At 38.9% G+C, this 23,008-nt stretch overlaps 1 protein-coding gene across 1 annotated transcript in view; it reads right to left on the bottom strand.

Moving 5' to 3' along the window:
- Window positions 1-23,008, bottom strand: part of chd2 (chromodomain helicase DNA binding protein 2) — a 34,338-nt gene extending 11,330 nt beyond the window's left edge. Inside the window, exons 1-22 of the mRNA XM_061721890.1 lie at window positions 22,794-23,008; window positions 21,310-21,370; window positions 21,088-21,143; window positions 17,735-17,794; window positions 13,978-15,936; window positions 8,665-8,971; window positions 8,256-8,342; window positions 8,039-8,100; window positions 7,673-7,792; window positions 6,647-6,811; window positions 5,623-5,762; window positions 5,312-5,537; window positions 5,132-5,232; window positions 5,003-5,044; window positions 3,670-3,848; window positions 3,460-3,584; window positions 3,158-3,374; window positions 2,045-2,134; window positions 1,765-1,955; window positions 1,483-1,671; window positions 327-489; window positions 79-231 (exon numbers count right to left, since the gene is read on the bottom strand). Coding sequence (XP_061577874.1) covers window positions 79-231; window positions 327-489; window positions 1,483-1,671; window positions 1,765-1,955; window positions 2,045-2,134; window positions 3,158-3,374; window positions 3,460-3,584; window positions 3,670-3,848; window positions 5,003-5,044; window positions 5,132-5,232; window positions 5,312-5,537; window positions 5,623-5,762; window positions 6,647-6,811; window positions 7,673-7,792; window positions 8,039-8,100; window positions 8,256-8,342; window positions 8,665-8,971; window positions 13,978-14,039 — 2,619 coding nt within the window. The 5' untranslated portion in view covers window positions 14,040-15,936; window positions 17,735-17,794; window positions 21,088-21,143; window positions 21,310-21,370; window positions 22,794-23,008. The remainder of the gene's footprint in view (window positions 1-78; window positions 232-326; window positions 490-1,482; window positions 1,672-1,764; window positions 1,956-2,044; window positions 2,135-3,157; window positions 3,375-3,459; window positions 3,585-3,669; window positions 3,849-5,002; window positions 5,045-5,131; window positions 5,233-5,311; window positions 5,538-5,622; window positions 5,763-6,646; window positions 6,812-7,672; window positions 7,793-8,038; window positions 8,101-8,255; window positions 8,343-8,664; window positions 8,972-13,977; window positions 15,937-17,734; window positions 17,795-21,087; window positions 21,144-21,309; window positions 21,371-22,793) is intronic.

The raw sequence follows: 23,008 nt of genomic DNA, 5'->3' as shown, positions 1-23,008 counted from the left end.
AGCATGTTGTCAAACTAGAGCCGCGTAGAACAGGGTCACTCAGAAATGTCGAGAGGACATGTGAACGTGAGCTCTCACCTGAAACGGGTATCGCTTCTTGGCCAAGTATTCAGCCAGAATGTCCAACATCCTGACCATCTGGGAGAAGATCAAGACTCTGTTGCCCCGTTCTCGGAGTCTGGTCAGCAGCTTGTCCAGGAGGACCAGCTTCCCGCTGCCTCTCACCAGACTCTACAGATATATAGAAGAAATTAAGTCATTCTGAGGAGACGGCGGGAGCGGAGGAGGTTGCACGAGGATGCACGAGGATGCATGAGGATGCGTACCTGCAGGTGGTCCAGCGGCACTTCCCCGTCTCCGTCGTCCAGCTGCTTGATGAGGAAGCTGTGGTTGCAGCACTTTTTCAGCTCCATCACGATGTTCAGGAAGCCGGAGGAGCTGCCGCGAGTGCCTTTGGCCAGAGCTCTATAATTTCTTGTTAAAATCCACCTGGTCAAAAGAGGGGGAGGGGGGAGGGGTGCCCCTGCTATTAGCATCATTTATATTAGGCCTGTGTTGAAAAAAAATCGATTTTCCGATTCTAAATCGATTCTCATATCAATTCCTAAAAATCGATTCTTATGTCTAAAGATCGATTTTCTTTTTTTCTCATAATTTTCGCCAGGTGAACTTTAATCCCAGTAGTCGGACACAGTTTGTCATGACACTTCTGAAAAATGCCAGGTGCTTCATGTCAATATGTGTGCGTGGTGACAGAATAAATTAGATAAGCTAAAATTACTTGTTTACTGCATGAACTGTTGCAATTTCTTTCTTTTTTGCACTTTAAATGGATATTGAAAGGCCTGTTTGAGTTATTTATTTCTTAGTTATTTCACAATAATTAATAATAATAATAATAATGACTTGGATTTATATAGCGCCCTTCAAGGCACCCAGAGCGCTTTACAGAAATCATTATTCATCCATACACATTCTCTCTGGTGGTGGTAGCTACATTGTAGCCACAGCTGCCCTGGGACAGACTGACGGAAGCGTGGCTGCCATATCGCGCCTAACGGCCCCTCCGACCACCACCAACATTCATACACATTCACACGGGGCAAGGTGGGTAAGGTGTCTTGCCCAAGGACACTACGACAGCAAACTGGGGCAGAGCGGGATTCGAACCGCCGACCTTCGGATCATTGGACGACCCGCTCTACCACCTGAGCTACTGCCGCCCAATTGTTGTGAAATTATTATTTCACTAGTTATTTCTAGTTATTACTAGTTATAGTCATATAATTCAGGCAACAGCTCAAAAAACATTTTAAATAACACTAAGCCAAATCAATATTGAATCGGATCGAATCATGATAATCAATTCTGAATATTAAGAATCGGAATAGAATCGATTCTTGACATTTGAATCGATACCCAGCCCTAAATTATATATAAATATTGTTCTTTTAATTTCCCCAAAAGTCAGGGAGAACATACTTGTAATACTGCTTCTGCTGGGCGGACATGTCCACGCGGAGAATCTGCTCCACCTTGGCGGGGAGAGACTTCTCCACGTCCTTCTTGACTCGGCGGAGCAGGAAAGGCTCCAGCACCTTGTGCAGGCTCTGGTAGCCGTTGTCCCTCCCTTTGCCGTGTTCGTCTTCAAAATCCTCCCAGGAATCAAACCTGCACATCGGGGACAGGCGAACAGACAGAAAAAGGTCAACCTGGGATACAAAGCGGCGCTCTTTTCCCGGGATGAACGGGAGCGGGACGCACTTGTCGGGCATGAGGAAGTGCAGCAGCGACCACAGCTCCTTCAGGGAGTTCTGCAGCGGCGTGCCGGTGATGAGCAGCCGGTGGTTGGACCTGAACTCCATCAGGGTTTTGTAAAGCAGCGAGTCGTCGTTCTTCAGCCTGTGAGCTTCATCCACAGCCAGAAAGGCCCAGTTGATGTTCCCCAGAACGCCCTGGAGTCGGACGAGAGCGCAGGTTGAGGGAGAGATTCTTTAATGCAGTCAAACGGGAACACGAACTAGAACCAGAACCAGAACCGCACCTTGTCTTTGAGCAGGATCTCGTAGGTGGTTATGAGGGCGTTGAAGCGGATCCGCTTGGTCTGATGGTTCACCCACTCGTAGTCGCGGATCTGCGGGAGAACAGGCACAATGCGTTACGACAGCTAGGCCCGTGTTGAAAAAAACGATTTCCCAATTCTAAATCGATTCTCATATTAATTCCTAAAAATCGATTTCCCAATTCTAAATCGATTCTCATATTAATTCCTAAAAATCGATTCATATGTCTAAAGATAGATTTATTTATTTATTTTTTATTTTTTTTTGGGGGGGCGGGGGGGGTTTAATCTTCTTTTATTTATTTATGTATGTATTTTTTTTTTTCATCATTACATTACATTTTTTTGGGGGGGTTTTATTTTTTATTTTTTTATTTTATTTATTTATGTTTTTTTTTTTTTTTCATCATTACATTACAACTTTTGGTTATTTTTTTGTTTATCCCCAAAAAAGGAATGTTTTGTTGGGCACGAGAATAACTGGTGCCATGTTTTTGCCTTTAAATATGTTTAAAGGTATGAAAACATTAAAGTGTTAGGTTATAATTGCATAAATTGTCTATATTTCATTACTTTATATACTGTCTTGGGGTTACATTTGCAAAAAATGCTAAAAACCAAATGCTCAAAAATTAAAAACCAAAATAGACCGAAAATGGAACAAATAAAAACGGAATGTGGGAAAAAATAAAACCGATTTCATCCGTCTCTGTTTCCTCCCTGGATCTGTTTGGTAATTCTGCTCCACACGATGTTTCTGAAAGCAGTTCTATCAGCATTCTGGGAGCTGATTGGTCCTTACAGCATCATTAGCTGCAATACTTGCTGTTGGATCTCAATATAATACTAGTAGTAATATTTTGCAGAACTACAGTCATATAATTCATGCAACAGCTCAAAAAACAGTTTTAATAACACTAACCCAAATCAATATCGGAACTGAATTGGATCGAATCAAATCTGGATAATCGATTCTGAATCTTAAGAATCGGAATCGAATCGATTCTTGACATTTGAATCGATCCCCAGCCCTAACTACGGCGTCGCGAACCTTGAACACACGATGGGGGGGAAAGGCAGTCGGACCCAACCTACTGTTTTCCTGCTCATGACGTCGCCGATGTAGACCACCACGTTCATGATGGGGGCCCACGTCTCAAACTCCCTCTGCCAGGAGGTGAGCGTGGACAGAGGCACCACCACTAAGAAGGGCCCGTAGAGCTGATGCTGGTGGAACAGGTACGACAGGAAGGAGATGGTCTGGATGGTCTTGCCCAGCCCCATCTCGTCGGCGAGGATCACGCTGTTGCACCTGCGGGGGAACATAACGCGCTCTTACGCTCCGTTTCAAGCCGGCCAGGGAAGTCAAGGAGGGGGATTATCAGCGGGAACAGCACCTGCACCAGGAGTGGGCCAGCCAGTTCAAGCCGTCCAGCTGATAATCTCGCAGCTGGAGGTTGTCGTCGCCGATAAACGACGGCTGCTTCTTCAGGGGGACGAACCTCGGCCTTTGCTTCAGTACCTGACACAAGAGAGAAAATTTACGATAAAATAAGATGAAAAAAAACAAGCAAACACAGCGAGGGCGGGTCCGGTTCGGCGCTTGCCTTGCAGTCCTTAGAGGGAACCGATTTGCTGGAGTTCCGGCTGGTGAAGCTGTCGATGCAAGGCTGGAACTTCTTCCTCACCAGCGCCCCGTCCTCCCAGCTGCAGTCCGAGTACGGCAACCCCATCCACTTGCACAGGTACTCCGGCTCATTGGAGGACGACGTCTTGTGGCTGTGAGCTGTTCAGAGGATGCACACTTTGCTTAGACTTATGATTGCAACAGAAATTAACAAAATTTGACAGAAAGGTACAAACTAGGGGTGTAACTATATATCGTGCCACGAAATTTCGCGATACAAAAAGGTCACGAAACGTGTTGTGGAGGTGACAAACTGTATCGCGATATTGGGTTATTAATATTAATATATTGTGTTGACTAGTAACGCGCATCCGACCATGCGTGCCGACCGCGCCTTGACCTGCGGACCAAAATCTGACTCCGCTCAGAAGAAACTAGTTCCGTTTTGGTCCCGATCACGGGGCTCTTGCAGAGTTTTGAGCTCTGAACTTTTACTTATGTAAGGCTGGTGTAGAGTTAAGCCTTACTTTATTAAATTAAACCTTTTTCAGGGCGTGAGTAGGATAAACACACGGGCAACTTCTGCTGAGTTCCAGTGTACTTTAATGTCCCTCAACAGTGTAGGATTTTAGAACATCAACACAGCACCTAGTGCTGTATCACTCCGCCCAATCTAAAACATATTAACAACTACAGATAAACTGACTAGTGTCATTATAGTCCCTGATTTACATCAGAATATAAAGAATATATTTATAAAATAATCAACCCTGAATTACCAAAATAAACTTCTTCTCAAAAATAAATCTCCTCTTACACTTATAAGGTGAGCATGAATCAATCTTTTTTATGATGTAAAATTGTATGTATTTATTTACTTTTATTTATTTATTTAATTTTAGTTGTTAAATTTCTGGAAAAGAAAAAAGTCAAATCATTATGAGAGAAACTATTCAGTTTGTGGCTAAATGTTTGTACTTGTATGAAACTGAAGATGCATAATGCAAACCTGACATTTACTTTTAGTTCAGTTTGTGGAAAATGGTTGGCCTGGCTTTCTCTTTAAAACTTAAACAGTTATAAAGCATTACAGACAATAGGGCAAACGCACAGTATTGTTTTGTATTTTGTGTCTTTCAAATAAAAGACATTTTTTTCTAGTCATATGTTCCTCATGCAAGGTTGTTAAAAAAATACTGCTATAATATCGTATCGTTATCGTGACCTCAATATCGTGTATCGTACCGTACCGTGAGATTAGTGTATCGTTACACCCCTAGTACAAACGCAGGGAGGGAAGAGCCGAGACTTACAGGGGAAGTCGACAGATCCTGGCGTCTTCCCCGTTTTTGTTGCTGCTCGTAATAAAAGCCATCGTTAGTAAGGTTGGGACAAGAGAAATAAAAAATAAGATATGAAGCAGCTGCGTGATGACTTCTTACAGATGATTCGCTCCACGATCTGAAACTGCTTGTTCAAGTCAAAGACCAGCTCCTGCTGGCAGTTGTGAAACTCGATGTCCTCGGGAGACGCCCTCCTCAGCCTGCAAACAACGCCACGATTACCCAACGAGGCAACTCGCAAGAAACAAGACCTTCCTGCGCCGGCAAAGCGTTCCTCACCATGAGTTCAGCTCGTCATTTTTCCTCTTGAAGTTGTCCATCTTCTTCAGTCCCTTGACCTTCTGCTGCGTCAGCGAGTCCATACTCTCCCAGGTGTTGTGGATGTAGGACCAGCCCTTCCACTTGATCAGATACTGTTCCTCCCCTTCCTCGTTCTCGGGGTCGAAGCCTTCGCACGGGTCCCCGTTCTCCTCCAGGGAATAGCCGGTGGTGGACGCCCCCGTGGCTGCAGGAGGCCAAACAAAGACTTTACAGACTCTGCGTGTGACGGTTTGGTGAGCAACGTCTGCCAATCAAAGGGAGCTGATCACCTCCTTTTTTGGCGACCCTGGCTTCCACGACCTTCTCGATGGTCTCGCTGTCGTCGTCCTGCTGCTCCTCGCACGCGTCCCCCGTCATTTCAATCAGGTCGTCGGAATCCGTTTCAATGTCATGTTGGTCCTCTTTGTAGCTGCAGCGGAGCAGAAGAGCAGGACTGAAACATGAACGTGTCTACGCGCCGTTGGGACACGTGGGTGCAGTTTAAAGACTAAACTAAGGAGGGATGATGCTAACATGATGATGATGCTACATTTGTCCCTAGACAGTCTTCTGTGATCAGAAGCAACAAAAATTCAACAGTGGTGCACTGCAGCGCTACTTTTATTTAATTAAATAAACACCACCTAAACAAAAAAGAAAAGGATTTAACTGAGCTAATAAATAGATAAATAAGAGCTTGCCACTGGTCAAACTATCGGTCTGCATCAACCGAACAAAATGACTAAAAGTAGATTTAAAAAAAAGAAAACTGTGTATGTATATGGGGAAGAAATAATCAAAAGAAATAATAAAATATAATAATAGTAATAATAATTTTATTTAAATTATTATTATGTAATCTTTTTTTATTAAAATTAATTATAATTTAATCATTAAAGATTCCTTTAATGTATTCAAATGTTTCTCTTTGAATAATAATTTTTCCACAAAAAAAAAATATATATATCTTGTTAAAATCCTCAAAATGACATCTACACCTTCTCCGTCATTAAAAGAAGAAAGAACAAACACCAATAACCACAAAGATCATTATTTTGTCTGATATTACATTTGTGGGAAGTTATTACATTTACAGATTTTCACCTTCCCACATATGTAATAATTTCCTGCAAATGTAATAGTTATTACATTTGCAGGAAATTCAGTATTATGTTTGCAGTAGGCAAATTTTATTACGTTTGTGGGAAATGTATTACATTTGTGGGATTATTACATTCAAAGCTGCAGATTTTTATTACGTTTGTGGGCTGTTATTACGTTTGCGGGTGTAACAAACCCTGAAACTAAAATCACCTCTTGACTTTGGTGGCACCCCTTCCTCGAGTCTGTCTCTTTGGAGTGTCATCGTCATCGTCATCATCTTCATCATCGTCGTCTTCTTCAGCCGATGACTCCTGTTTCCTGGATTTCTTTCCTTTCTGAGACTGTTTTTTGGCTGCTGAAGATTTGGTCTGAGGTCTGGAAAGATGAAGCACAAAAACACAAAAGCCACTTACAGCTTTTGAGAAATTAAGATAAAAAAAAAACAAAAAACAAAAAAAAACACACACAATTATAAATTTGAAATATTTTGATTACGTGTCATTAGGGCTGGGCGATATGGACAAAAAGTCATATCTTGATATTTTCTAGCTGAATGGCGATAATCGATATATGTCGATATTTTTTCTGTGCCATAATTGGGGTTTCCCCCAAAGCATTATGGCATAGCATCCCTTAAAAAAACAGTCAGTTTTAATACAAAGCCTCGTGCCAAATGTCACACAGGTACATTTATTAACAGATGTCTGTACAATATAAAAATGTATAAAACAAATGATATAAAAATAAACTGCCTGCATTTATAGAATAAAAATGCTTCTTGAATAAAATAAAACAAATATCCCTTTCCTGCATAACAATTAAATTAAAATACACAGTGCAATTAATACAATGTAGACAGTAACAGGCAGACTTTTCCACTGAGGTTGACAGTTGTGCAAATAACAAAACATTTGTGCAAATCTCAAATAAAACATTCAAGTCAATTTGTCACAAAATAAGCTATATCAAAATCATAAAAAAAATCATTAAAAAAAATAGATATTATAAACGATATATAAACGATATTGTCTCGTACCATATCGCGTTTGAAAATATATCGATATATATTAAAATCTCGATATATCGCCCAGCCCTACGTGTCATCAAGCTGCTCCATTCATGTTGTTATTCAAACCACAAACGGGAACAAAGTATAATGAAACAACTGATCACATCAACATGGATTGATTTGGAGATGACAAGCTGTCTGGTGGCCCGGCTTCACTACTCTCTTACCTTCTAGCAGGAAGTCGTCTCGATCTAACTTTTTTCTCTTCCTGCTCACTGTCTGTACTGTCGGAAGCCGCCTCATCCGCCTCCTCTTCATCATTTGAGTCATCATCTTTCCAGATATTTCTTACAACAAAGAAATGCCACAAGTTCACCCTCAAGGCCCATTTTTTTCCCCCTCCCAAATCTTCATTTCATTCAAATACTGGCCACGGGGTGTCCAGCACCACCAGTGAGGCCCTGACTGGCTGAGACCATCTGAGCTCGCTGCCATTTAACTTAAGTAAAGACTATTTTCTGGATCAAATGTTATAAATAAATGGATGAATGATCAAATAAATCCACACACGTGTTCACCATGATCATACTTACTCCTTTTTCTTAGATCGCGACGATTTTCTTTTGGGGCTCTCGCTCTCGGACTCGCTGCTGCCCTGTAAACACAGCGGACGACAGTTAGAGCATCGCCACACAACCTCCACCAGGTGGCGCTAGCGGCTTGATTTCGACACAGGTCCCTGGGACGAGCAAAGCCAGTCTTTTTAAACATTTCACTCCTCTTTTTCCAGTATCCTCTGCATTTGCTCACCTCGGCTCCGATGTTGAGGCGGGCCGGCTCCTGCCTGCTGCGGTTCGACCTCCTGACACCGTACACATCTGGATGTTCTTCCCACATCTGTAAACGGAGATCAAACGCTAGGTGGGACTGATAGGCTTGGTGGATATGGCTTGAAACCTCTGATGTAACGCTTCTGGAGGTGGTGCGAGTCTATAAAAGGGACGACCTTGTAACCAGTCCAAAAAGGACCAACTATATTAAATGCTCGGACTCAGCAAGGATGAAGGAAACCTTGCATAACTAAAGGGTTTAAAATCAACTGCCCTACATGTCACACCTCCTGAATCCCTTCTCGTGTTCATGATCTGAGGGCAGGACCTCTAAATCTGGTTTTGAAACAGTAAGCCTCGGCTCTGAGCCTTAATCCATTGACCTTTACCTTCTTCACATCTGCCAGGCGCTCCTTCTTCCTAACTGGCTTGTCTTTGGCCCCCGATGCGGTTTGCTGTGATTTGGACTCTGCAGACTCGCTCCCCGACTCGGAGCGACTCTCCGACTCCGAGGAGCTGTTTGACTCCGAGTTGTGTGATCTCCTCCTCTCGCTGCCATGTTCACTTCCATGTTCACTTCCATGTTCACTTCCATGTTCGCTTCCATGTTCACTTCCATGTTCGCTGCCACGCTCGCTTTCTGACTGACTCCCCGACTCTGATGCGGAGCGATTGGATTCTTCTGAAGCTGAATTGCTGCAGGAAAGATAATCTGTTAGTTTGGATTTTGCTGCTAGAAGACGAGCCCCTGCCTTCATCATTGAGGTGGATGGTGGAAACAAGAAACTGGAATAAAGTTAAAAAACAAGGGCATGAAGGAACAAGTATAATTAATGACTCAGCTCAGAGGAAACGGAAAGCTCTTCACATAATGTGCCATGTCCTTTCCCTTTAGCCAGCTAACATTGGAATGTCCTCAATATTATATATTTATATTATATAATAATATATATCATAATCAGAAACTGTCTAACTACTAAGGCTGCAACATTATGTTTCAATGCCATGATCATGTCACATCTGTCATATTGTCTGACTAGTTGGGCACAAGCGTCCTGTACAACACTTAAATCTGTACAGTCAGCATACCACCAAGCTATTAAAGTGCTTGATAAGAAGCCAAACAGCTATCATCACTGTAACTGCCTCAGAAATAACAAATTACTGAGTTGGGATAATCTTACCAAATTCACTGATGCTTGTCTTGTCTATAAGATACTGCACAACTTAGCTTCTCCCCTCTTAGTGCTTTTGTTAAGCAGAAAACAACTGACAATAGTCGTACTAGGTCTGCAGCAAGAGGGGACTGCATGATACCTAGGAGGAGGATTATATTATATTATGTAGTAGTATAATATAATTATAATATGCTTTTGGACAGTCATTTTTTTCAGTAAGATGTTTAAGATATTTGTTTAATGTTTGATGCATTTATTGTTTTTATTATTAAGTGTTTTATGTGCTCTGCTGTGTTCTTATGTGCCCTTATGAAGTGCACAGTGTAGTTGCCATCACACCTGCCCAGGGACTGCGGTTGAAAATTAGCCAGGATGGCTAAACTGGCACATTTACAAAAATGTTTATTAATGTGCATTGTCCCTGCAATCTTAAACTGAATAAATAAATAAATAAATATATTTTTAAGGCATGGAAATCTGTACAGTCATGCTAAAATGTTAAAACTGATCCAACGTAAAGCTAGCGGTTATTCATCTCTCCCCATTGAACAACTTTTTTCAAATTAAATAAATGGGACTGTAATGCTCCAATAATCACAAGTCAAATAAGAAATGAGAAAACTCCAGACTGAGGGCACATGACCAACAGGATGACGTTGGTACCATGAAATTCCACTTTAAGTAGTTGAGAGACATTTCTTTTAGATGCAGATGCAGATACTAAGATTAATAAATGACTCCCTGAACCTAAGCACGTCTGACCCCTCGTCACATGGCTTTAGCTGGATGTTAACTGAGTTTAACTTCGTCTCTCTTAGGTTCAAGGATTTGGTCAGTCCTTAATCAGTTTAGGGATTAGAAATGTCAGAGTTAAATACTGAGCATGACAAAAATTCAGGGGAAAAAAAAAAAAAAAATACACATTTTGAATTGTTTTTTGTTTTGTTTTTTTATAGAGAGAATGGCCTCCATTTGATAAACGTTGAGGAACTTTAACTCACAAGGAGCACTTCTCAGCTTCAATCACATTTAATTTTGACATAACTTTTATAAACAAGCACATTTTGGACCTTAATTGAAATCTGGAGTAAATACATAGGAGCGGTCGGTTAATGAGCCACTGAACAAAATGTATGCAGTATGGCAGGGGTAGGGAACCCTGGTACTCGAGAGCCGCAGTCCTGCATGTTTCAGATGTTTCCCTCCTTCAACACACCATAATACCAATAACTGTGTCCTTATCAGACTTGTGAAGACCTGAATGATGAAGTAATGATGACCTTTAATTAGAATCAGGTGTGTGGATGCAGGGCAACATCTAAAACGTGCAGGACTGCGGCTCTCGAGGACCAGGGTTCCCTACGCCCAGAGGTGTCAAAAGTATTCACATTCATTACTCAGGTAGAAGTAAAGATACTAGAGTTTAAAAATACTCCTGTAGAAGTTGAAGTATCAACTCAAGCTTTTTACTCAAGTATAAAAGTACTGGTTTCAAAACTACTTAAAGTATAAAAGTAAAAGTAATGTAAGGGGGGAAAAAGCCATTAAGGACAAACGCCATTGAAAATGAATGCATCTTAGTATAATGCAAATATATTAAAGAACCATATATGTGTACTATTGAGCATTAACATGTGTTTCAGAGAGCAGAAGATATGATGATTAGTTGCCTATAAGTATTGTAATGGTGCAAAAAGTCAAACTTCAGAGGCATGTTATCATTTATCCTAACCTTTATTGGAATGTACATCCAAGTTTAGTTGCAGGAATCTGAGGGAACGGATGTAAGAACAAAACTGGACAAGAACATCTGAAACAACCACAACCAAATTCACTCTATCCGGATGGTGCAATTTAACTGGATAGTTTTTTTTAAAGGCCGAAATGAAATAGAGTAACAAGGCTGTTTTTAAAATGTAAGGAGTACAAATTACAGATAATTGCGTGAAAATGTAAGGAGTAAAAGTAAAAAGTCATCTGAAAAATAATGACTCCAGTGAAGTATAGATAACCAAAATTTCTACTTAAGTACGTAAGTATTTGTACTTCGTTACTTGACACCTCCTGCCATACTGCATACATTTTGTTCAGTGGCTCATTAACCGACCGCTCCCATGTATTTACTCCAGATTTCAGTTAAGGTCCAAAATGTGCTTGTTTATGAAAGTTATGTCAAAATTAAATGTGATTGCAGCTGAGAAGTGCTCCTTGTGAGTGACCTTTCCTGAGAACCTCTGCGTGCAGTACACATTAACGGCCACACGGGGTCACCAGAAACCACACTCACGGAGGGATCTGGAGAAAACGACACAATTGCTGTTTTAACACCAGCTTGCGCCTTTAAAAAATAAAAAATAAAAATCAGTAAAACCTTACTAATAATTTCATCTGATAAAGAGCATTACTCCTTTTGAAAATGATAAAATGTACATACACCACCTTTATTTACAACCCTATTTTTACTTTTCGATGTTTAAATAAGTGATATAGTGAGATAATACAGAAGAGAAATCGAAAACAACTGATAGAAACTGCAGTATTATGTTAAAGCTCGTGTTGAAATAATTCAAAGCTAAGATTCCTGTCCGAGAGTCACTTCTTTCCTCTTTCACACAAGGCGGAAGTACAAGGACTTCTTCCGCTTTCAGCAGGGTCAAAGATGGGCGGGGCCTCTCAACTCGAATTCCCATTGGCTGGTGTGTTGCTAGGTGACAGTGTGGCCTATCAGGGCGCTGTGTGCAGGCTCTTTAAGGCCCGGGCTCTTCCTGGTCCTTCTCTGTGTAGTTCTGAGCTGTGTTTTAATACAGATAAGTGAGCTAGCTGGCCAAACAAAAGCAAGGGCCATTTTGTGACACAGGAGTGCATGTAAATGTTATTCCACTGACATAACAGGAAATTATTTGATTTTTTTCCCCTTCCTTAGGTTCCTTCTACTGCTCCAAATGCCCAGAGTCCTTGTGTATGAATGAGAAGAGTAATGCTGCCATCATTGCAGAGGAATTATGTTTTTCCTCTCAGATCATAATACTAAAATGGCTGCCACAAAATCAGAAGAGAAAAAAAAAAGCAGCAGAAAACTACAAATGTGATGCAACCTGCATTTCTGCACATTTAGTGAAATGTTGAGTGCAGTTGTTTTCATTAGGTCTCCAAACATCCTGTCTTGACCTTTAAAAACACCAGTCTACTGGAAAGGATTGTGTTATTAGCTTTAAAATCATGTCAGAAAGTCTTCAAACTGAAAACATCCCTTGGAAACAGCTTCTGTGCAACAAACATCTCTTTGAGTACCTGGTTAACACTTCTAGTCCAGCATTCCTATATTGTTCTGGCAAGAAATGGCATGATGTGACATCTTTATTAGTCCATTTTGGGTTTACACTAATTTTAATGAGAATTTAGACATTTAAAGACGACACATACTTGCAAACTTTACAAAAAGAAAGGCAGACAATCTTGTTAAAGTCATCTGGTTTCCAGGCATGTACTCACTTGAAATGTCAGATTTAAAAATATATCAGTGCATTAAATCTTCTGCAAATGCATTCATGAGCATTAAATGTGTCAAAACAATAATTTAATACATCTCACTATATCCAAAGGCCATCACAAGATTGGATTGTACAATATATTTTAATAAGGACTACTCTTGAACATATTGACAAGTGAGAGTTCAATAATGAAATAAGTACTGCATGAAGAAAGAGGCTTAAATTCAATTCTTCTTTCATAAATGCTCCATAAATTCAAAGAAGGAAAAAAAAAATCTCTGGACATAAATTTAAGCTGAAATACAAACTTTTATTGCATGTGAACATGTTAAAAGCAATATGACTAAGTTTGATGGATGTTTTACTCCCTTAAAACAATACAAAAGTATTTTCAATCATCCAGTTATTTAAAGGTTTAAGTTTGACTCTTCAATGTCTTTGACAATGGTTTGAAAAAAAGAAAAAAAAGCATAAATAAACTTGATCATAAGACTTTGTAACTTGGTCAAAAACAGGTATAAATAATAATAATAAAAGACAACAATGCAGTAATTTGAATTCAAATTTCACAAAATACCCTGAGTAGGTTACACAGAACATATGCAAAACACTAAATATATGGGTCCAAACATTACAATAAAGCAATGCCATGTTTAAGAAATGAATGAAACCAAAACGTTGATAAAATGCTGCAATGCAGTCTCATTTCCAGAGGCAGGGTCGTGTAACATTGAAGCGAAGTGTAATCTTGCATTTGCATCAGATAATTTGCAACATGCAATAGTACAAAATAGGGTCCCTTGCGGTTCAACAACATCTATGTTTGGGGTTAGAGGATATCTCAGCACAGGCCTGAAACCTCAGCACCGAGCATCAGAAATGGTAGGAAAATCGGGGTGTGGCTATTAAACAATAGCAAGGTCATTGATGACACTGGTAAACTCCTTGAAAGCGACGGTGCAAATGTAACACAGGTGATCAAACAAAACCATCAAAACACGTATGAAGGAGGTGAAAAGTAAAGGGATCATACCTTGATGCATTGCTCTGAGTCGATCCTTCATCCTCTTGTTTTTTACTTTTACTCTTCATCATTGTAGATCCTTGTAAAACCGGCTATGATGATGTTTTGTCCTGGTATTTGCTGTCAAAAAGTTGGAGAAAGCCTGAACTATCATTTAAGTCCCACAGGGATCAACCTCTGCTTCAGGTGGAAGATAAACCCAGGCGGTGCGGAACGAGGAAAGAAAACGACATACAATCGATAGGTTTCGGAATCATTATTTAAATAAAGCTTGGGGAAAAAAATGACAGGTGTCGTTAGAATAAATCAAATATCCATCGTTGTGTCTCTCAATATTGTCCTCGGATCAAGGCGAATGCAGTCAATTTTAACTGCGTCATCACACGAAGCATTAGGGAAAAAATAACATTTACGCGTGAGAAAAATATGTAATTATTCAGCACGCAATGTAAACATGTCAATCCAATGTGAGGGGAAAAAGGTGCGTGTCAATAATAAACTTTTTAGCTTCTTCTTCTTCCGTCGCAATTTAAATATATCTATTCAAATCGGATTAAAAAAAATAAGGCTTAAAATAGTAAATTTAGTCAAAAAGAGAAAAGCGGATAGTTATAAAGGCCTTTCCAGAGCAGATCTGCTGACATGAAGCGACAGAGAAGCAGCAGCAGCAGCTCTAAAAATGGAGGCGCGCCATGGCTGGAAAACAACGACGAGCTCAGACCAGCTCCCTCCAGCCCGCACCAAACCGAGCAAAAAACACCCTAAACGCACATAATCCCGTTAAAAAGCGATCGGACAACTATAATATTTACTTTTACACGAGTATCAAGCGATAACGACCCCCCAAAAAAGAGCCAGGCGAGACGGTGTGACGGGAAAGTATGGCAGCCTTCCCAAGGCTCAGCCGCCATCTAGAGCTCCTTCCCTGCTCTGAAGCTTTGCTTTTGATTGACGTTATTTCCATTTACCCCACACTCAGGTGATAGTCTAAGTCCCACCCCTTTTATTATGCTACAAAAATTTACTTTTATATTAACTTGCACATTTTTTCATCCCAAAGCACAGAAGCTTAAAACATGGGCACATTTACTCTGCAATTTATGAAAGTAAAAATAGTGAAAGCATGCAAAAGTATATAGTTTGCACCAATTACATCACTTCCTATTCAGACAGGAAGAAGGACGAGCAGTAGCCATTTTATAAAAACCATCCAGGCTATTCTTTGGAAGCCATTTGAGTTCAGACCAAAACCTAATCTACATGAATGTATTCTTCCAGATATGAATTAATAAATTTTGCATTTGATTAGAGCCAAGGGAAGATATTTTCAACAACCATTTTCACCTTTATCTTCTCAAGATGATAATTTACTTCTTCATAACACCACCAAAAATAAAAAATAAATGGCATTAGTCCTCAAAGTTAGTTGACCCAGAACAAAGTTGGCAAATTTTTCTCAAATGAATAATACACCTCGACCGCTGTTCACGCAAAATCCATTCAAAGCTAGCCACATTTTTTTTGCACATATTGCTTAAAATGGTTTTTCCAAGTACTTCCAAGCTTTAGCGCTACAATAAAACCAAAATACAACATGGAAAACGCTTGTGATTTTTTTTCAGAGGGTAAGCTAATGAAACAAAGCCAGGGGGGAAAGTACAAGGTCATACACTTTATTTAAAAACAACTTAAAAATCAAACATACAAACACTGATTGTGCTGCGGAAAAACAGCAAATTTTCAACAAGTCCAATAGATGGCTATACAGCCACCATCGGTGCTCCAGAGTCCATGTTGTGGTTAGAACAAGAAAAAAAAAGGGAAAAAAAAATCCTTATGTCAAAATCCAGTCAGGAAAAATAAAACGTAATCTTCGTAAATCAAAAAATTTGGCTAACTGCCAAATCGCCTGCCATCTTCATTTAAAAAACGTTGTCTCCACCTCAGCAATATCCAGTTGAATGGGGTCTTGATAGGATAAACAAAAAAGAAAAGAATCATAAGCCCACGTTGATACTGAAATTAGCAATGATTCATTGACCAGCCCATAAAAAGAAAACATGCTTTATGAGACACCAATTACGACAATATAGCTACATACTTAGCTAGGTTTCAGTTGTAATAGCGAGCATTACGCAATGGCATGTTATATTCTGAAATATGAGCATTCATATGAACACATCATTGTAAGAGAATAAATACAGCAAAACCACTATTCAACGAGACTAATTTAATAGTATAATAATTCAAACAACTTTTGTTGGGCGTGAAATCCATAACTGTTGTCCAGCACTAGCTCAATGTAATAACTTCTGCACTACAATATAACAAGGTGTTTTTGACGCAAGTTATCACAGAATAGTTAAATGCTTGTACAAAACATTTGTGAGTGTCAAATTATTTAGTTCCCTAAGCTAATGTTCGCCGCTAGTTCTATTATTTTTTTCCTCTTTAGTGCAGGCTGTAAAAAGATTTTGTGTAACAATCCTTAAGTAAGACAATAAGTGCTGTTAAACACATTAAACGAAAGTTCAAAATAAAATAAAATCTTTAACTGACCACCAGGGGCATTAGAGTACACACAGCCTAACCAACGGCGCATACGCTCAAGTAAAAACAGGGGATGCAACAATAGTGATTTTAAAACACGTGACAGTAAAACATCCCAAAACTGGTGGGTCAGCAAAACAATGACGTAACCAAAATGATATCAATTGTCTGCATAGATTAAGTGACTAAGTACCACACAATATGATGTGAAACATCCTTGCACAACTTAACTATTTAAAAAGTACTATTGTGAGCCACCAGGAGGCAACACAATCTACAAAACTAATCCAAAATTTTCTCAATAATGAAAGCTGCCACACAGAGACGGTATTATTAGTTTTCATTTTAAAAGAAGCCAGTTTGTCATCGTATCAGATTTATCCCCACTGTCAAGTTACTGGAGAGCTACTCCAAATAACTGAGGGAATAACTAGTTAGCCTGTTGTTCACGATGTCAGCAGCCTACAATAATATGGATATGTTCTCCCTTGGTATTCAAGATGAGTATGAATTGTCATCAAAAAAAAGAAAAAGAAAAAAAGAAATGAAAAGCTTTTGTAAGAATTTCAATTCATGACTACATAAAAATAAACCTGGGTCAATTAAAGTGCACAAGGTGCACTGCTAATGTATGTAAATTGTCGTAAAGGGAGTCAAACTTTCAAACTTATATTTAGGAAATTTAGTCAATCATCAAATTATGCAATCAGCATGAAAATTGAAAAAAAAAAAAAAAAAAAAAATTTAAACTGGGTGGACATACCATTTGGAAAGAATGCATACTCATTGTGCTTCATATGTGATTAAGTGCTGGCAACTGATGCCTGGCTTATGCCAGCACTGTTAAACAGTGTACCTGGGAGCAGCAGTTTTGTTTTACTCCATCATACATTTTACCCTAGTGGTCTGTTGTCGCCCCCAGGCACCTGAGTGCAAATACAGTTTGTGGTCTACTGTATTTAAAATTGTACAACCAGCCAAATTCTACTTAGAAATGCATCCTTGTCCATGCCCTCCACCTACAGTATGTTTTTTTTTTTGACAGTCTTTAAAACTAAAACTCTGGCAGAAACAACATTGTGGTGTTTCCCAAAAGATAACACATGCCATCCTCAAACTATTTAAGTCAGTTAAAAGAAAAACATCATCTCTACAAATGTTTTTTATGATCATTACATTTGGTGAACATCTAATAAACAACTAAAAATATACTTACAAAGCTGTCTTCTTTTTCTTCAGAATTTTTAAAACCTTGGTCACCAGTCTTGAGTCACCACTGTGGGGGGAAAAATAGAGAACAGTGTATAAGATCTCTCAGTTCCCCACAGAAAGGAGAAAATGCAACAATCTTCAAAGTAATAACCATGTATTTAAAGTTGAAGTTCTATAAAGAAAATGCCTTTAAAATTAATTAAGGCCAAGCCAATGTACATCGAAAATATTGACATTAAACATTTCTAATTTATTACTGTAATACAGTTCTTGTAAATGTATATTAAAACACGTTTTCTTATGGTTTTTGCAACAAATTAGGCTTTCTTTTTTTTTTTTTTTTAAACCACCTTTGGTCCACCAAAGGACTAAAACTAAATCATAAAACTATAAATAACTGTATTTCAAACTTTATTGTATCCTTTCAGCATTTTCCCTTAGTAGGAGCCACAGTGGATCACCATGTTCTGCATATTGATTTGTTATAGGTGAACATGTGTTTTATGTCCTGCCACAAACCTCCCTTTTTATCCAGGCCTGAGAATAGCACAATTAATTGTTGGGTATGTGGGGATCAAATCCCTCGGGATAACAGGGTTGGGGATTGCTCTGGCAACCTTTCGTTTGGAGTGAAACCAACTCTACCGTTACACCAAAACCACCCCAACAGTATTTTAGAATCTACTGAGCTCATTTTGTCAGTTACAATTACACATGCATCAATTACAATTTTTCCAGACAAACCAGATTTTCTTTGAAGTCTGACTCTGCCAATATCATTTTGTCAAATTCTATAGTAACTCAAATCAAAAACGAACGATAGAGGCAGTGTGGTTGACTGTTCTTCCACAAGTTATTTTATCCTCACTTGTTGTAAAAAAAAAAAAAAAAAAAAAAAAAAAAAAAAACTGCTTTGTTCGGTTCTCACATTGAAAAAAAATATCAATCAATGTCTGCTTCAATATCAGTTGCTACTAACCAGAGGTAAACATTTTATACATGGGCTTACAGTTTTTTTCTCAAGCTACTTCTGATACTTTGGAAAAACAATATTGGGGCAATCGAATTGGATCGTTTACAGTCCAATCTAGATTTATGTGCCTGATGCGTTTTGTTGTTTGTTTTTTTAAATGAAAAATACCCAACTTAACGATTTGTAGTTTCTTCTAATCATTAGTAATTTCATTTGTGGGAATAGTCTGGTGATGACAATGAAAAACAACATGATGCCTACAGCCACAGATGTTTCAGATCGGTGCTTTCTAGATAGCAAAGAACTATTCATTATGCATTTATGTGCTTGAAAGATGGATGAAAACACTGCATTACTTAAGTTTCGGACTTTGGCTTTGGGCATCTTGTTTGTTTGGGTTTTTTTCAAACTGTTACAAGTACGAGGTATTCCCGATTGAGAACCAGTGCACAATATCCACACCCATACAGCAAAGGCTTGGCAATTGGTAAAGAAGTTTAGAAGCCCTTTCACTCTAGATGAGACATTGACAATCAAAATAGAGAATAGAAACCGTACGCAATGAATTATTTTTAGGCGGGCTTTCATTAGAGGTCTGGGGTAAAACCCAAAAGGAGGTAGGAACTGTAATTGGGCCAATCTCCTTGGTCCTTTTAGCCCTTGCATCTACATCACAATGCTGATCCCTGATAGGATCCATGGGCCTTTGGTAAGGACGTAATCATTCTTTAGATTAGCAAACTCCAAGCAGACACGAAAGTCCAAGCAGACACAAAAAGCAAACTAGAAGTAGAAGATTGACGTTTAAGAAGATAAGATGATGGACAGTATCGCAGTTTCCTGTGTTTTCCCACGTCACTAACGGAGAAGAACCGAACTCAAAAGGTAAAACTGAGAAGCCTAACGCTAGTCCCTGCCTACTGCATATCCAATACACGTTGCGTCAACATCGCACTCAACTCAGGAGATTTTCAGGGCCACGCTGAAGTGTAAGGCCGGGACTTATCTTGGCCCGATGCAAGTGCCCAGCAATTCTTGTTGCAGAGGGTTCATAGGAATGAAGCTGCACCAATGGTTGAGGCCCCATAAAGATAACCCGAAAACACACCTTACGTAAATAGAAGGAAGAACTCCTCACAGACCTGAATAGATTGGACTTTTGTCCACAATCTGGGCAAAGAAAATGTGTAGGTGTATGCCTATATGGAAGTCATTTCCTATATGTGGTCTTACTGTCATGTGCTTGACTCGGTCAGTTTGTCGAGATCGCATAATTATGTAATTTATGGTAGAAGGAGTTTGTCGTCTCTTTTCTATTTCATCAATTAAAAGTTCCAGTAATTACTGCCACGACCAAGTTCTCCCCTCATTGTGTAGTTGAGACATAAGTAAAGGGACAATGATTCAACCGGGCCATAGTTAATTATTATGCTGTCTTCAGTAAAATGTTACGCAAGTGTTAATTGTTGTATAAACTGATAGCGAAAAAAAAAAATGCCAAGTGTGTGATGGATTAAAAACAAAGGGTAGGCAAAGGCCACAAGAATAACCAAAAACTAAGCGCACTGATTAACAATGTTTTCATTTTTTAAAACTAATATAACATGGTTATTGTGAGAAAACGGCTACTGTTATATGCAACATAACTGTGGAACACGGGCAAACTTTGCGATGGCTTGACACCCCCTGCTGGTGGATTCTCAACACTGCATCGCACAATAATTTCACGATATGATGGCTAGGTGCAATAATACGCGTTTGAAAAGGCTTTTGTCATAAAAAACGTGTAGTGCCACTTGCGTTCCTACATAAAACCATAACCGAAAATAATATTTTGTAAAGATAATAGGTGCTTTATAAGTTAGCTAGCAATTAGAAAAGACCATAAAGCATATCATAATGCACTTTTTTGACCATTACATACAAGTTTATTAAGTGTATACATTTTAAATCTACTTGATTATACGTCAAGTTAATAAGTTAACATTTATGACCCTTCCAGTGCTTCGCTATTATTTTTCGTCAGACGCTAACTTATTTTTAAATTGAATTACGTTTTAACACGCCAGACCCCTTAGGACTAATGTAACCATGTACATTCAAGATATGTAAAGTGAATCTGAAAGCGAGTACTATAAATTAGTTTTGGTCAAGGGAAATTTTAAACTAGCTAACCAACGTGCCCACTAGTATCAGGTTCCGGATAGTTAAAAACAAACAAAAAAAACATTAAAAGTTACGAATACTTCCTTTAAACAGTAGAGGGCAGTATAATCCATCTTTTTGACAGTAGGCAAGACAATGAGACAACTTTATTCAAAAGCATTTAACAGATAAAATGCAAGAAATCACGCAAAGACGACATATTTGAAAATTATACTTACACATCTCCAGTGCGAAACACTTGAGTTCTTCTGTTCCTGGTGGCTAAATGTCAACCCTTTAAAAATAAAAAATAATCAATCAGAAATGAAGTGAGACAACAGCACAACCTATTGGCTACAGGTACATTGCAGCTAACAACAAGAAGCTGATACAATACTGATAGCGAATACAAAATACAACTTGGGCTGACTAAAATGAAAAACATTTTTCAAACAACATACCATTTAGATTCGGTGAAACCGTCTTCTTTCTTCTTTGCTGCAATTAGTCACAATGGAATTTCTGCAAAATACAAATCATAATTATGTCAGCATTTGGGGTCACAAATAGAGTTCTAATCTTTACTGGAATAAACACCAGTCGTAAATGTGCAGTTAGGTTTGAATACTCCTCAAAAGATTATTTTAACTGCTTAAAAGGCTAATTTGCATGAAAAGGAGGTAATACATACGTATTTGGACCTTAATCATGTAAGTAGTTTATGTTTGCTTATCTAAGTGGTTCAAAATGTACAAAATTTGTCTTAAATAGCGACATCCATTTTGAGAATAGCCCACAGTGGACATTTTGTTATGAGCAGGGTGGTACTAATCCTTTGGATTTTAAAAATGTAGTCTGAGATTCAAATATCTAATATAAAAGATTATATAGGATGTGATATTATTACACATTGTAGTTGTCTCAAATGTGGAGCTCTCAACCACTTTGTCCATGACACCGATAAATCATGGTGATTTTAGTTCAATTATTTCTTCTTTTTTTTTTTTTTAAACAGCACTCAATAATGTCTTCAAATTCATATGTGCAATGTAGATTTTCCAAGTGAAAATCTATCTTAACATGTCTTACAGGAGCAAAGAAACTTGAAATAAGGGAATTTATGTTAACATTTTTAATACTTCTTTGCTCATTGCCTTAAAGGGTTAAAGCCAACACCCTATTTTTTATTTCGAAGAAGATGTAAGCTTTTAAAACATATAGACTCTGTGACAGACATTCAAGTTAAATGTGGTAATGTGTAGTGTCAACAATCAAAGATTTACTGAAAATGGGTCATATTTGAGCATTCTGACAATTTCACACATTATTTTAATAATATTTATAAATCATAAGTATTAAGTACATAACACATCCTTAAATCCTGATAGAAATCATATCTGCACACCCTGCTGGTTGATAATGTATAAAAAGGGCGATTTTTTTTAGTTTATTCTTATTTTAAATTCGATGAAAAATGTAAAAAAGACAAAAAACATATACATAAACTGAAACAAAACTAAAATGTGGCTAAAACATGTGTTGATGTCCACCATTCCTCGTTACAACGTTTAAAATACGAACGAATTTTGTTGTTTTTATCGAGTAAATTCACACAAGGGCACTTGCCCTTTTCAAGGACAAAGCACATTTTAAATGCGTAGGTTGAAATATCTCCAAATACTTCGACCATAAAGATGTTTGTCCACACGCAAAGTTACTCAAGTCAAAACAGGGACACCAAACATGCAAAAATCTATCAAGTACAGCAGAAATAAAACCCATTTTTCGTCGTGAAAAGCCTTTTCTCTCTCCTTCTCCTGCAACACACGATGGCCATTTTCACAGCGCTGCCCGACGCTCGTCCTTTCCACCATATTGCCGAGCGCGCCTTTCTTCTCCACACTTTTCCAGGCTCATAATGCAACAATTTCTCGCAGGTTCTTACCCATTTTTCCGCGGCCAGGTCTACCCCCAGTCATCTGCCGTGCTCGGCGTGTCGTTTTCGGGCGACTTGGGTGGTGTTGGTGGGTGTTTGAGGCGCATGTCGGCGGCTCTCTGCCCTCGTCTCTGCGGGCTCGCAGCTCCGCAGCTTGTGTCGTCCTCTCCGCCTGTGACGGCGCTCATATCCTGCACCGGCTCTGCCCACCTTCGGCCTCATTT

The sequence above is a fragment of the Cololabis saira genome, chromosome 5, assembly GCF_033807715.1.
Source record: "Cololabis saira isolate AMF1-May2022 chromosome 5, fColSai1.1, whole genome shotgun sequence".
Classification (NCBI taxonomy): domain Eukaryota; kingdom Metazoa; phylum Chordata; class Actinopteri; order Beloniformes; family Belonidae; genus Cololabis; species Cololabis saira.
This window is presented reverse-complemented; position numbering and strand designations above follow the sequence as displayed.